This window comes from Rissa tridactyla, chromosome Z (genome assembly GCF_028500815.1).
Source record: "Rissa tridactyla isolate bRisTri1 chromosome Z, bRisTri1.patW.cur.20221130, whole genome shotgun sequence".
Lineage (NCBI taxonomy): Eukaryota > Metazoa > Chordata > Aves > Charadriiformes > Laridae > Rissa > Rissa tridactyla.
Window position 1 is genome coordinate 62,037,916 of NC_071497.1, and position 15,675 is coordinate 62,053,590.

Consider the following 15,675-nt stretch of genomic DNA (forward strand, 5'->3'; position numbering starts at 1 on the left):
ATTGTAGAAAGGGTGCTCAGAGGAACTATACCATTGTTTTGAGAAACAGGGGTTACTGCTTTCCTCAAAATAAAATGTACATCCGTCCTGCACTAGTAGACAGAAAAAAACCCTCAGATATGGTATAGAGTTCCTTTTCGTAAACATTTCAACTTCTGTATTCCAACATGAAAATGTGGTTCTCTTTTACACTGAATATATTTCCTACTGGCTTTACTTTAAGTTTGCAGATGTTGAAATAACTGTAATCTAATGCACTACACAGTGGAAAAGTGAAAGTGAATGTGGCTTAAAAGACAAAAAGTCATCTGAAGACAATCAACAATTCTTTTTCTAGGAGATCCAAATACAGAAGAAACACTAAATTGTCTACTCCTTCAAATTCTATCATGAAAAACTTTAATGGAAGAACCAACTTTAAAAAAGAGAAACCTAAAAAATTAATAATTAGAAAGCATTAACAACATATATTGTGATAGCTGAAATCTCCCTCCTTTCCTCCATCAGTTAAAAGAAAATTTGCAGGTAACATACTTTGTCTTGTCTTTTTACGTTACAAGGATGGATACAGAACATTATTTTGTAAATTATTTTTAAATAACAATAGCAGCGAGCACAGAGTCAAGGTCCAATGAACAGGAATCAAACATTATTAAGCCACTTGGCTAGCTGAATAGTTGCCACTGGTCATACTTACTTTTGAAAGGTGATGTTCAGATGAAAATCCCAAGCCATAGACTGTATTCGCTCTGCTGTCTGCCCACTGGCCAAACTTCTGGGATGTTTTAGTAAATGTCATGTTGGGGGTGATAGTGCTATTTATTATTGCCTGAAAAAAAGTAATAGTTGTAAAAAAGGGGGTTGGTGGTTTTGATTTTTTTTTAAAGACTACTCATAATTGAAAATTCCAATATTGTAGTCAAGTATCTGTGTACACTCGATGAGAAACAAACCTGGAACTAGGGAACAGTTTTCTTCTAATTCAATCAAAGCTAAAATTATGAAAATGTATTTTTGCATACATTCTGCAAAAGGAGCAAAAGCTGGGAGGAGGGCACTTGTTTGCAACTGCATGCAGTCATTTAGTACTTAGCAAGTCTAAAAAAAGTCCATTAAAGCATCTGCATAGGCTAATGAGATCAAAATAGAAGAACTAGCAAAGTCCTTTTTTGTCTCACAAGTGTATTTCTTTGTACCCTAAAGCAATACCTCTCAAGCTCCACCATAAGCTTCACTGCTCCATTCCCCCCACTCCTGTTGTATACGCGATTCTCACTGGCAAACATGCCATAAAACAAGAAGCACAATTTCTTTTTAAGTTTCTGTATTAGATTAATCTGGTTTTCCTGTACACACAGAGAAATACGCCTAACAATGATGGGAACATACACCAACTACAGAAGAGCTACTCTAAGAATAACTTTTCTTCTCTAGTTCTTGTTACATACAGGATGGAACAAGCACATCCTCCAGCATACAACTTCTGCTACTGTAAACAAAAAATGCAACTATTAGATTATATGCTGGTTGCATTAAAAGTTAAGTAGAGTTTTACGATGGATTTCAACAGTATTTCCATCACATTAAAGTTTGTCTAACATATTCTAAAGCTGCGACACGGAACTGTCCAACTGACTTGAAGTACCTCAGGATAAAGTCTTACAGTGACACCAGTGGGTTCCATTTAACTAGAAAACCAATGGTTAGTACAGTTTATAACCAGACAACACAAACAAGAAAAACTAGACGTAAAACTCAAAAATATGTGTCTTCGAAGTGAAACGCAGGCACGCTTTCTCATCTGTCTGGTGCTACTAAGAATTTCAGCCACATCTGTTAAGTAATTCACAGCCCTTTTCATGAAGCACTGGTGCTTTGCAACACCCACGTGAAAGAGAATGTCCTCAAAACTTCCCAGAAAATAGCACACATTGCGAGCAGAGCAATTCAGCAAGAATCTTTCTTACACGCCAGTTACTGTGCTCCAAAGGTTATTGTCAGTATGTGACCTACTGCAATTGTCTTACACTACCGAGTCGGGAATCTTTCGAACATCAGTGTGCATGTTTCCTGCTTCCATGAAACCATAACCCCTGCCTTACCCCTGGCAGTTCAAAGCCATTGATTACCGTAGAATCCTAGAGCAGCAAAAAATCCACATGGTCCAAACCATCTTCTCTGTCGTAAATAACAAAATCTTTCTTTTATTCTTTGAATAGCAGGAACAGATGTGTAGAGCGTAACGGTATTTTCTCAGGATGGTGACAGTGAGAAACTTCAACATCAGAGAGAGACGAAGTACTGCTCTCCCAAGCCTGAGATCTTCTAGAAGTCAAAATCAGTCTATACGACTTGTGCAAGATGGCCTTCTGGGTGGATATTAAAATGAGTAGTTATGGAGTTTACTTAGCACCTTTTGCTTTTGCTGAGATTTGGGTAGCACCGGAGCACAGCTACCATCAACATACAATTTTCTCTGAATTCTATAGGGGAAGCCTGGAAAATTCACAGCTGAGGGGCCAGCTAAGCCCACAAACAGCTTTCAGGTCTATATGGTGATTCTCAGATGAAGTGGCAGAGAGGAGCATTACTAGAAAGTTCAGAGGAATGCATTCTATTGCAACATGTAGAAAAACAAGCAAAGACACTGCAGTACAGATTAATTTAACAAAACTGGCATCTTCTGCAGTGGCTTTGGCAGCTCCGCTATGCTTGCATTAAATTAGAAGAGCAAATCTGGACACAGTGGAGGATATCAAACAGGCAGTCCTCTCTGATAACCTTTGCCTCAAAATGCAAGTTTTGGCTACCATGGTGAACAACTCATGGAAAATACTGGAATGCCTGAAAGCTTACATTTGAACCAATAAGCCTCCTCAGGTCAAGGACAGGATATGCTGTGAGATCAGAGACTGGAGAACGAAACATCTCCTCAGATTTTCATAGAGGAGAAGCTCGTCAATGAAGTCACTGATAACTCAAACTTCATTCTTCTTTCTTTAGGCATAAGGTCCAGAGCCCAGATAAAGCCAGCAGGCTTGCACTAGCACTGTGGCCTCCAACTGACCTCATAGAAAACGGCTGTCTATGCCGCAGAAGAGATAATGTGAGACAGGGTGATTGACTTATTGGAAAGGAGGTATTCTAGAGCTCTTTTTTTCTTTTATGCTTCTTGTCTCCTTGTGCACTGTTAGTGCCTGGAAGTCCTCTTTTGAAATAACCTGGCGGAAGCCCAGAACAATGCTGTGCAAGTTTTCTTAATGCTCAGCCTGTCTTGCTGTGGAAGCTGTCAACAATAATATGTTTGAAATTAAATTGTTGGGGGCACAGTGTAGAAAAGTCTTCCTCCCAACTCAAGCTCTAGCTATGTTGTCTAGCTTGCTTAGGCCTTAGTTCCATCCATTGCTTGATTAATTTGAGCTTACATCACAGATTTGAGAGTGTGCATATTATGCCATGGATGTAACTTCCTCAATGCGGAAGACAACTCTGAGGACAGGGACTTAGGACCTCCAAGCAACAGGCAGGTTTAAAGCCTGCAGGACTGGCATTTGCTGCAGTGACAGTGGCATATCTGGTCGCAAAATAACCCAGTGAAAAACCTTCCAGAAACCAACCAATTTTTAGCCGAGACTGATCACTGCGTCGGCTGACCACATGGCTGGTTGCTTGAGAGAACCCAGGCCAGGCTGCCTGGACCAGAATGGGGCATGTGCTTTGACAGCAGTCTGCATTTAGGTTGGGTTACAGTGGCTGTCAAATTGCTTCCTTGCAAGGGGGAAAGGTAGGAAGAAAACTTTAAAAAAAAATAATTGTATTGAGAAAGAGTTGCTGCAATTCTTCCCTTTATTTTACAGCAGAGAAAAATATGGATGCTTCCCTCCAGTGGTCGGTCAGTATTAGTCCAAAACCAGCAAGTTCCCCATTGGGAAGACTACATTCATATCCCACTGATACAAAAAAAGAGTCCTTTCATTAGATTTGCAAGTTTTACAAGGAAATCAAGGCTTTCAATCCTCTCTGAATTAGATCTCTCACATGCTAAATTAATTATGCTTTTAAAAAGTGCAATGCTAGAGCATACTACAAAAACAGTCAGTGTCAGCTACTTCTGGAAAATACTAGATATGAATCCTTCATGTCTTCAGATTAAAAACAAAATAAAGATTTATTTTTTAAATTAGAATTTATAATTAAGCCTGTCTTGTCTACTGTAAATAAGTACTGCTTAACTGCTCTCCCCTACACCAGACTTCACTGTAGAGTTACCAGTATTAACAAGTGTCAAATATTTCATCAACTTTTCAGAACATTGTTAGTATAAACGTACAAGAATATCTTAAAACCAGAACAGAGTCAATCTGACAGGCAGACATTTAGCTTTTGAATAAAACTGTTTTTGTTATCTTTAGATTTTGTTGGAATAATAAAATAGCTTTCATGTTTTCCTTTCATATTAGTTTAGCTATGAGAAAATAGGGCATGTGTCTTAGCTGTTCGTTTTACTGACTGCAAATCCAACAGCTGCAAGATACACAGCTGTGGTCAAATATGATTTCATCTTGTGCTAAAATTGATGGCAATAATAATAATCAAAACGCACAGTATTTTTTAACTTCTTCAAAGGAAGCTCACTGAAGACCTGTGCTTACAGGCCTTACTTAAAACCTGTATTCAGCTTTAAAAAGGTTATCACTTTGCTGTGTGACTAGTTTATTTTACAGCAGTCTTGAAAACACAAGGATCATCTATTGCAGTAACACTGATGGGAGACTTGACTCAGAAATAATACATACAAAGCTCATGGAACCTACAGACTGGAAAACCACTCTTTTCCAGTCTTCCCTTGGTTTAGATGAGCACAAATTTTTAGGGTTCTTTTCCTATCTTGCATCTATGAAAAAATGATCAGAGAGTTAATTAGTACTGCAGGAACCACATTACTTGATCTCCTTTCTTTTCTCAGTGACCACCAGTTGAACAGAAAAGACAGCATGATTCTGGGAATAATCCTAGTGTCTGCCTAGTGTTACTAGAGAAATAACAGAAGCTTCCTTCCATCACCTAGGAGAAAGAAGTACTAAAACACACTTTTCCAAGGAGCTATGAAATGACTACATAATTAATGAGAACGGAAAGCCTTAGCAACAACTGCTCAATGTTGTCATGTCATATTGCATAAGAAATTTTATTTTTCAGGCTTTCTCTTGATTCCTAGAGTGGCAGGAGAAAAAGGTCGCATAAAAGGTACTTACTCAAGAGGTCACAGAAAACAGCCTTGAGTTGTATCAGGTTATTTGCATCAGGATCCCCCTGCCATGGGCAACAGGGATCTAGATACTGTGTACGACTCTAAAATATGGTCTGTACACTGAACGCTGAACTTATGGCCCTAGAAAATTTTCTGGCGTCAAGTTAGATGTAGATGCACCATTACTTGTGCAAGGCATTTTAAGAGGAGACTGTAGCTTCAGAAAACAACATTACACAGAATGGATTAAAAATAAGCAGAATTTGCTTCTATAAAGTCTATCTCAGCTCAATGTGACTCATACCTATTGATACAGAATAAGCAAAAAAACCCTCTCTAAAAATACACCAAAGACTCGCACAAGAAAATTCAAGTGGGAATCTGCAATGTACAGTAGTATCCCTCAGAGGTGAGTGAAGATCATGACTTTAAAATGTCCTTTTGTTTTCAAGAAGAAACATTTATGGCATTCATACAATCAGTACAGACATTAAATTTTATTCAGGAATCCTACTGAAACCCACTGACCTAAAGAGAGGGGAAGGTGTATGACAGAAATAGGATTATCACTCAGATCTAAAGTATCTCTCTGACTTTCCTTACTGCCGTCTAAGTGAACATATGTGTCAGTTGCCGTGACTTACTGACTTACTGCTCAGCACCTGAGCCGCTGTAACTGAGCAGCCACACGCACATCCTTCTCTCCACCATACGAACCTGCAGGGTGCTGTAAACCCCACCAGCACCAAGGTTTACAATAAAACCTGGTTGGATCATACATCTATTCCCTCCTAGGGAGGGGAGCGGCAGCTTGTGGCCACTGGCAACATCTGTATTTGAGACATTTTCAATGTAAATTTTGTTTTAAGAAACAAACAAACAAATAAACAAAACCCCACAAAATCATCTTTATTCAGTTTCATTTCAAAACTTAAAATGGGAGAATTACATTGCATAGCTTTTTCTCCTTTGCAAATCTAACAATCAACAATATAAGGCATTACAAGCTCAGAGGCCAGTAGTGTTACTGACACCCAGCTGTATGACATATAGCAGAGACACTATCTGGACACATTCCAAACTTAAGAATGCTTTATATTTAGCCCTTTGTACATACTATACTGTATATGTGCAGACATGTTAAAAAAGATGGGGCTTTAATTAAAAATAAAAAAATTCTCTGGGAATTATGCTGAAAACCTTAAAATTCTTCCATGGGTCCCCCTGCTATTCACCTGTGTCTGTTTCAGAGCAATGTTGTGATGTCTAAAACAATGGGTCTTTCTTAATCATGATTGGGATCCTAGATCTTAGTCAGACTTCTAACACTTGGGTGAAAACGTTATTAGGATTGCAGCAATCACAGAGAGAGTAAATAAAAGTGATAGACTGCATTATCAATATACCTTGCCAATAATACTGCAAATGCAAAGGAAAAGCTGCAATAGACAAACAAATAAAGAGACGAACAAATGCTTGACAATTTAACTCAGCAGCCACTTTGCAGGAGCTGCAGCTTTGGACAAAGGCAAAGGAACCCCAGTAGATACCAGAATAAGGACTTTGTAAGCTGTGCAGATCAATTAAGGTGCTACAGGTTACAACTGGTAGTCTTGATTTCATGTAGCACCTAGTTCCAATCCCAAAATAAACACTCACACAAAAGGTATTTTAACTATTTGATAAAAGGATTTTTAATTACTTGACAGAACTACAAAAAAAAAACACATCTGAAGGAAGGCTAGAAGGAAAGAAACAACATAAGACTTAAACTTGAGAAAAATTCTGGTAGGCTTTGATACCAGAGTCTCATATCACTGACAGTACTATCATATAGAGATCTCTGACCGTGAGATATTTCTACATACTTCTTTATCATAGAAATTCTCCTTCCTTACTTAAATCAGCAACAGTCTGGATATTTAAAAAAAACGCAGGGCAATATATTTCAGCTTTCAATAAATAGCTGCAAAATCTCTGTGAATACTGCCATGCTCTAACAGAGTATTTCAGTTCCAACCATCATGAACTGATGCCTCTCCAGAAGCTGCAAATGAAAGTCTCTTGAAAGGATTACAACTTCTTGTTACACTCTGTATATCTTTAATGTCCTTACTGCAGAGATTTCTGATATGCTGTTTGTAAACTTACTGGTTTTATACCCTCTTGGGGTAGAACCTAAGGAACGGTCAAATATTTTCTCCATGCCAAATTAATTTCTTAGACAAGGCTTCTTACAACAGCATTATCCTTCCTAATTAAAAATAAATAAAAAAACAAACACAAAATACCAAACTGATTTTTGATGTAAGCTTACCATGGAGAGCTTTATTAGGAGGGAATCCTCACATTCTCTACAGTAAAAATTGGAAGATTACGTAACAAAGAAGGATTTACTAAGTGCTTATGGCACTGAACAGATGTCCTTCATAATACTGAAGCCAACAATATCGATAGATCATTGAACGCGGGAATGAAAACAGGTTATTCTAACCCTATTTGTACTTTTTAGGGCCCCTCACAGGGAATTCCTTTTTAGCTGGCTCATAATACAAAGTAACAGGTCATCACTCAAATTCAGCAATAGATTTATCAAAGTAAACATTGCATGGAAAGGCATGGAAATACATGGAACATATGGAAATATAGCATTTTCAGATAAACACATGAAACATGTAATGAAGCAATGTTATCATTTTATCATGTCAGTAAATGCATCTAAGAACATATATGAAGGACACCAGACTAGAAAATAAATACAAAAATTGACAAAGCAAGGAAGTTTTCTGAAATAAAACTTACCTTTGAGCCATCCAAACTGATTATCCTATAGACATTTCTTGTGCTGTCATAGAAGTAGGACACAGTAACAGCATGCTTGCTGGTGGGAACCCAGTTCTTCTTAGTGTTTGGGTCAATCTGGAAGACGTGAGCTCGGGTGCTGTAGATGGGTTGTTCCCTGAAGGATAGAGAGTAAAGTCATGAATCCAATTTGTACGTAATATCGTTGCACACAAGTTATCTTCCAGTTGTGCCCACTAAGATGCACACATTTCACTTTGCATGATAAATTTTTCCTAAGAACTTCTGTATTTGTAGCCCCGTAGAGCAGATAAGTGCGTTAATACACATATGCAAACAAAATGCAAGCCTTCTAAGGCAAAAATCAGCACCCAACCGTAGAGTCAGATAAAGACAGATATCTCTAAATATAGATTCAGTCCTGTCCCATCATCTCCGCAGCCCTTGCCCTTCATCTGTCCCTTTAAATAAACTGGCATTAATATATGTGTAACTTCATCTCATTACACTGCACACTGAAGAATGTGTATGACTTCAAACCCCCATCTTCTCAAAAATCTTTTAACACTCTGATTATTCTAATCAATTTACAATTTATTTTCTCTCTGATCATTATCAGGACACACAGTATTGCACAGAAATCTAAAAATATTTTAGTATCACTATGATGGTTCTCCATTTAAATTTAGGTACATTTTAGTGACAAATAGATTGCTGTATTCTTCAGGGAATGTTGCCATCAAATCCCAAAGATATTAAGTACCAGAACTTTAAGTTGGATTTAACTTTTTAGGTTTTTGGACTCTCTTGTTTTCTCCCGTTGCCAGGATGTGAAGAACACATCCTTTGTCCCTGCCCTCATCTCCTTTTAAGAGGTAAGCTTTTAATACATTTTTCTGCCCAAAATAACAGCAAAATTAAAAATTAGGACTTTGGGTACTCATAGTCTAAAGGTTTCAATCTGGCCTCATTGCAAAGGAGTACATGTGAACTCTTAGAAATAGCTTTACTACTTGGCAGCAAGAACAGCTGAGACCAGCTGCTTTCAGCAGAAGAATCATATTACCCAGCTGGGAGTTAAGGCTCCCTGAAGCTCATCCTGCCAGGAGATGTGGTGTTCTCCTACGTTGGGTGTTGGAAGAAGTGACAGGAAGGACACAGAACAGACCAAGACAGCGAAACAGAGAGTTTCAGTGAAAGCTAAAGGAGAAGGAAGCCAGGCCAGGGGAATCAGTGCACATGCTAGTCCTCCATACAAACGTCACTGAACACCTCAGCTAATCAACCTTTACTCAAACTTTTTGTAGTTCCATTATCCAGACAGGACATGATGTCCTACCTGTCTGGAAGTTTCAGTTAATTCAGTTGAAGTAGTACTAGCTACAGGAGTATTAGTTAAATAGGAGAATAGTTTATTTTTTCCCTTGCTAAGTGCTCAGATAATTAACATATATTTAAAAATATAATTTCATATAGATTATAGAATATATGTTTATATATTAAAAAAAAATAAATCTACTTTTGCTTATACAGAGTTGAGATAGGAAGAAGAGAACAGCTTTAAATATGAAAAAACAGTCCTGTGAAAAACCTCCTATCAGTTCCCTACTCTTCCCTCTCCTCTCTTCCTCTTTTAGCTTCCTCTTTTCATTCTTTCATTACCAGAAAGTATTTAGTATTCATTAAAGACACTAATAGGAACTAAGACAAGAACTCATCACTAATTACAAAAAGAAGTCATTCATTTTTCCAGAAATATGCTGGTGCTGAACAAAAAGAAAAGAAACTAATAGAATGCCATAGTAACACACTTTGACTATTAGAAACGTCGACTCAGGCATGGCAGAAACATTAAGGCTAATACACTGCTGTTCTTAATTTGCTTAGACTGCAACATTACAATGGTCAAACACAACCTAAAAAGAAGTAAGTGCTAAGTCCTTCTGGACTTGAGAGGCAATGTGAGGACTGAAGAAGGATGAGAATTACCGCTTAAGCAGGCAGAGTCACACCAGGTTTTTTCAACATCGATGCAGAAATCCATTCATTGATACGTGATCAGTCCTAAGCTAGTCTTAGAAGAAATGTTGAATAAACAGAGTTTTCAACCACTCTTTCCATTTTGACACCTTAACACATCCTTTTCAAAAAAATGCAGACTACCGAATATAAGAACCTAAGGTTTCATTTTTCCGTATCGTACACTAATTAAAGCTTTCACAAAAGAAGCTTAAGTTAGTACAGAAGGTTAGAAAGAACCTTCCTTGCTAATCCATAATTAATATTTGCTTTTTTTAAAAAAGATATATATTCTTCGACATGCCTGGCACTTCCAGATCATGCCAACACTAGTGCTGAAGATCTCCTTCCTCTTATTTCTTTCCCCACACTGACGTTTACCATGACTCCAAAGTAACTTCCACTGCCATAATATCTAAACTTTCTCAAGGCTGGGATTCTGTTTAGGTACTGTAAAAACAACAAGGCTACTGAAAAGAAGGTATGAATTTCTACAGCATTAGTTGATGTCCTCCTTGCCTCGCTTTATGGTGTGTTAATGATGCTAAAAATATTTTTTAAATTACACACCCCTCTCCCTTCCCCCTGCATACTGGGCTAAATTGCCAGGGTTTTGGTAGTCAGGGACTGCCCTGTGCAGACACAAAAACAGACCAGGATCTGCCCCAGGATTGGGGCAATAAACTAAATTGAATTAAATTTCCTGAATCACAATGGTTTTCTTGCACATGACATTTCCTCCCTGCCACAAACACAGAAAAACAGAGATAAAACTTTATATAACAGCCTCTTGGATCCCCAAAGCATTCAAATACACCAGAAGTTTTAAATCTCTAAGCAGACTGATTTTCCCCAACCAGTAGGACAAAACGGGATGAATACACAGGTCCAGTGTGATGGGGTCTTCCTACTCAGCTCAGCTTTGGTAGCTCTAAGTAGCTACTGAGTAATGAAAAAGTCGATGAGAACTAATGTTTATGTCAATCATTTCCACAATTTCTATTTTCATGATATGGATCTTAAAAACTCTGAAGTGCATTATCCAGACTTACTGGTTTTGATGCACATGGAGTCCACATACAAGACTGTTTTCAAGACAAGTCCAACAAAATGTGCCTTGGAAGTCCTTTTCATCACATTTGCAAGTTGCAAACAGGGCAAGATCCCACCCTTCAGATTTCAGTCTCAGAGTTTCAGAGGAAGATGATGCCCTGTGCATTCAAAAACAGGACAACATCCCCATGCTCAGAACTGGAGTACAACTACACTCCAAGTTACCCACATCCACAGCAGAGACTGGACACAAGGTGTGCTGCCCTCAGCCTGTGGCAGCCTGCACACTCAGCACACGTGCTCTGGCAGCCCTAAGGACCGCAAACTCTTCTCGGCAGGCATCACGTACATGTTTTTGCTGGCGATAATCCTGCACACAGCGAGTTCTGCGCCTGTACAGTAACTGTCACCCAAGGTAATCTCTCCCCATAACAGACAACATGAACTCTCTGCATGATTTCTCAGGCATTTGCTGATTATCCTCAGATTCAGGACCTTTTTGCTTTTTCAAAATAACAGCATACCAAGAGCTTTCTTCCAATGCTCTGCTACAGTCTTGAAAAATACTCTCCCTAGCTTGTTTTTAAAGCTGTAGCAAGCTTTTGTTACTCTAAGGAGTAGAGTAACTTGAGCTTGAGGAGAGATGCCTGAAAAGAAATGAGGAGAGAGATTAAAAGTGCAGCTATAGTCAAAACTGATTTGTCAACTATGGCATCCAAACACAGACAATGGCTTCTCAAAAGTCTGAGTCAACAAGCTCTGCAAACACAATTCAAAGCAAGAGAAAAACATAGAATTTCCCTTATTCCTATAAATGCTCTTAAGTCTGATAAATACTGTATACTCTAGCTTGTGGGACAGTATTGCCTAACATCGGCTTCTTGTTGTATGGAAATTGTTCTGAAATGAAATCTTCTTCTGGACAGAAAGTGACTGATGATTGTCACCTTGAAATAAAAATTAAAATCATAAAGTACTTGAAAAAAACATACTCAGCATACTTGTGAAATGAGTACATCTTAAGATTTTGCTTTCTATATTACATACATAAAGTAACAACTTTGATGCCTCAAAACAAGTTTTGAGATAGTGAAAAAAGTGGAAGTTAAAATCCAGCAACCAGATTAAAATCTCTCCTATGCCACCAGTTGTTTATCTAATTTTACACTTACATTCTTAGACCTGCTTTTGCTGTTATGTTTTGGGTTTGAGTCAGGTTTACGCAAGGTCAGTAAAAGCTTAGGAAGTTGTTCCTAAAAAGCTTGGTAAGTTTTCTGTATTCAGTTAGAAGTTCATACATATATGCACCTATTTACCTATAAAGTTCAACAGCTTACTTCATAGAATATGTTCTATAGCTACATAATGCTGCACACAGCAGTGCCTTCAAGCTGTTTTCTAAACTGTTTTGTTCCCGTTTAACATTTAGTATTAGATCTTTACTCACTTCTGAGTTAGCACACCATCACAAATAATACCAGGAAATTTTCAGGATTTGAAGGCAGAACAAGTAAAGTAATTAAAAAATACATTTATCTTTGCCAATAACACGATTACATACTGTACATTAGATTTCCAAGGATCTGAAGTTTTGAGCAACTAAACTGTTTCAGCTTGAAACCAGGTAACACACCATACTTAACGGACATAAGATGCAGGAAGTCAAAAGGAAATCATTTAGTGATCTGCTAATATTTACATTTCTATGAAATTAGTGTTTTGTCATGGGTGATCATGAGACAAGGCCTTGCTGACACACCACAAGACAGCTGCCAGGCCTGACAGCTTAATCAGCCTGGCCAGCTCCAACGCTTTGCTTTTCCAAGGGTTAAGTTGTAGCCTGTTTTTTAACATTTATTTTTATAAATCTACAGTAGACATTTTGATGCCCAGTATTGTCTATTTTTACGAAGGAAAAGTTCAAACCCCAGCCCATAAACTCTGCCCCTTCCCCTCCACTGTTGCCCACACTACAGCTTCTATGCATCTTCATCCATCTTCTTTGCTCGTTAGCTCTAGTCTTAAGTGTAAACAAAGAAGTTTCAAAGATGGTAGAAATACAGACCGTAGTCTGAATTAGTTCTAATTCAATCAAATTACAGATCAGACTTTGAAAATACAGAAGAACTATTCAAACACCGGATTTTTAAATTTCCTTAGATGTCAAATAACTTCAGAAGATAATGGCAAACCCCATACTGAACTGATGAAACAGCTTCTAACATTAAAGCATGTATAAATAAGCAAAGTCCCCTGGAGTCCCCTCTTAAACTGCACTGCACAATGGTGACACTAATGTTAAATGGGCTGTCATAGCTGGTTTTAGAATTCAAATAGACTTACTAGCTTTAGTCCAGTGAACAGGAAATCACAACATGCTCTAAGATACTGTCCAAGTTGGAAAACACTTTTTAGAACTGGAAATGATTCTGTGATGGGTTCATATAACAGTCCCTGGAAAACAGCTTACAAGAAAAGACTCCAGAGCACTGGTATTATTAACAGTGAAGACAGATAATTAGATATAGCAGATATACCATGGTACCCATTCCAGTGGAATGTGACTCAGGACCTCATACTCATCCAATTTTACACCTGCATCATAGAATTGCTGAGGTTGGAAGGGACCTTTAAGATCACCGAGTCCAACCTTTAACCTACCCTGACAAAAGCCACTTCTAAACCATGTCCCTAAGTGCCCCATCTACCCTTTTTTTAAACACCTCCAGGGATGGTGAATCCACCACCTCCCTGGGCAGCCTGTTCCAATGTTTAATAACCCTTTCAGTGAAAAAATGTTTCCTAATATCCAATCTAAACCTCCCCTGACGTAACTTGAACCCGTTTCCCCTCGTCCTATCACTTGTCACCAGGGAGAAGAGGTCAGCCCCCATCTCTCTACAACCTCCTTTCAGGTAGTTGTAGAGGGTGATAAGGTCTCCCCTCAGCCTCCTCTTCTCCAGGCTAAACAACCCCAGCTCCCTCAGTCGTTCTTCATAAGGTTTGTCCTCCAGACCCCTCACCAGCTTTGTAGCCCTTCTCTGGACACGCACCAACACCTCAATGTCCCTCTTGTAGCGAGGGGCCCAAAACTGAACACAGTACTCGAGGTGGGGCCTCACCAGTGCCGAGTACAGGGGGATGATCACTTCCCTAGTCCGGCTCACCACACTATTTTGTATCATCCCAAAGACACAGCATATCACATAGTTCCACACTCTGTTTATTTAATAAGGAGCTGTTGGTGATGATGGCAACCCCTTTTCCTCTTCTTTACCAAGTTTTGGGGATGTTTTTTGAAGTACTTTTACAAATAGCAGAATTAATAAAAATTGGTCTAAAGCAAAATTCTAACCCACAGTTGAACCTCCAGTGTCCAACAAAAAGAAACTTCCCTCCAAAACCTTCCTGCATTTTGGGGCAGAACATCTGACCCAAGAGATTCCTCTGTGACTATTAGAACTTGAGCCCTTGCTCTTCCAACAAGCACTCTGTTCAACATGTCTCTTTATTTTCATAAAATTCTCAGAAATCTATTATCTTTGAAATGTCAATGTCCCTACAAAGACTAGTTGAAACGTGAGAGCTATTCAGCCATGAGGGGGAAAAGTTGCACTCTATTTGCATCCCTTAAAACCCTAGGCTTTAAAAAAACCAAAAAAACCTCACAACTCAACATCACTAAGAAGTATGTGCAAAATACATATGTGTACAGCCAGATGCAAAGAATACAGTGTTATACAAGCGAGGCTAAATTTGACACCTATAAGTAAACAACAGAGAGCTCTAATGAAGTCAGTGATTATAGACTTTCATCAGTAGAAAACTGCCTACTTATGATTATTTGTATCAATGAATAAAGGTTTTTGTATGATACACGAGGCAAGTCAGGAAAGCAGGTAACTTCAAACTGTAGGGCAGGAAACATTTCTGAAATCGATTCCTTCTCATAATGTTTTGGCACATCCATTGATGTTGCTGGCATCTTTATGAGCATTTAATCCTACAAAATAGTCCCATTTAGGAAAAAAATTAACCACTCTGTATGTGCCAATCTCAACTAAATGCTCAGGAAGCCCAAAGATGAAACTTTCCAGAGGGGGAAGGGAGAGAAGAAAGGCAGGGGAGTATCCTACAAGCAGGCACTGTAAGACAACTGCAGACAGCACTTACAATTTATAGTCATCATATAAAATTGCAAGAGCTAGCATCACCATACCTGGGGAAATAAGGCTCTTGCTATTAAACAAACAAACAAATAAAAAAAACAAACAAAAAACCCAACCCCAACCCAACCCCCCCCCCAAAACATAATTATGAAGAGCAATGAGAATGTTAATTTAAACTCATTCCTCTTCTGTCTGAGCTTCCCATTCATAAGAGACCAGTGAAGGATAGTAGTTATTGGTAAACTGTAGAGTAGTAAAGATCTTCTTCCCCAGCACAGATTTAAAACTAACTGTAGTACAGCCTAGAGATTATGGACTTAAAACTTTGTAACATCAAGAGTGTGGAAGCTGGCAGAGTTGCAAATCACAAAGCAAATCAGT

General features: G+C 38.4%; 1 protein-coding gene across 1 annotated transcript in view; it reads right to left on the bottom strand.

Moving 5' to 3' along the window:
* HOMER1 (homer scaffold protein 1) overlaps positions 1–15,675 on the bottom strand; it is a 92,369-nt gene that overhangs the window by 59,989 nt on the left and 16,705 nt on the right. The window contains exons 2-3 of the mRNA XM_054185518.1: positions 8,054–8,210; positions 698–829 (exon numbers count right to left, since the gene is read on the bottom strand). Of these exons, the coding sequence (XP_054041493.1) occupies positions 698–829; positions 8,054–8,210 (289 nt within the window). The remainder of the gene's footprint in view (positions 1–697; positions 830–8,053; positions 8,211–15,675) is intronic.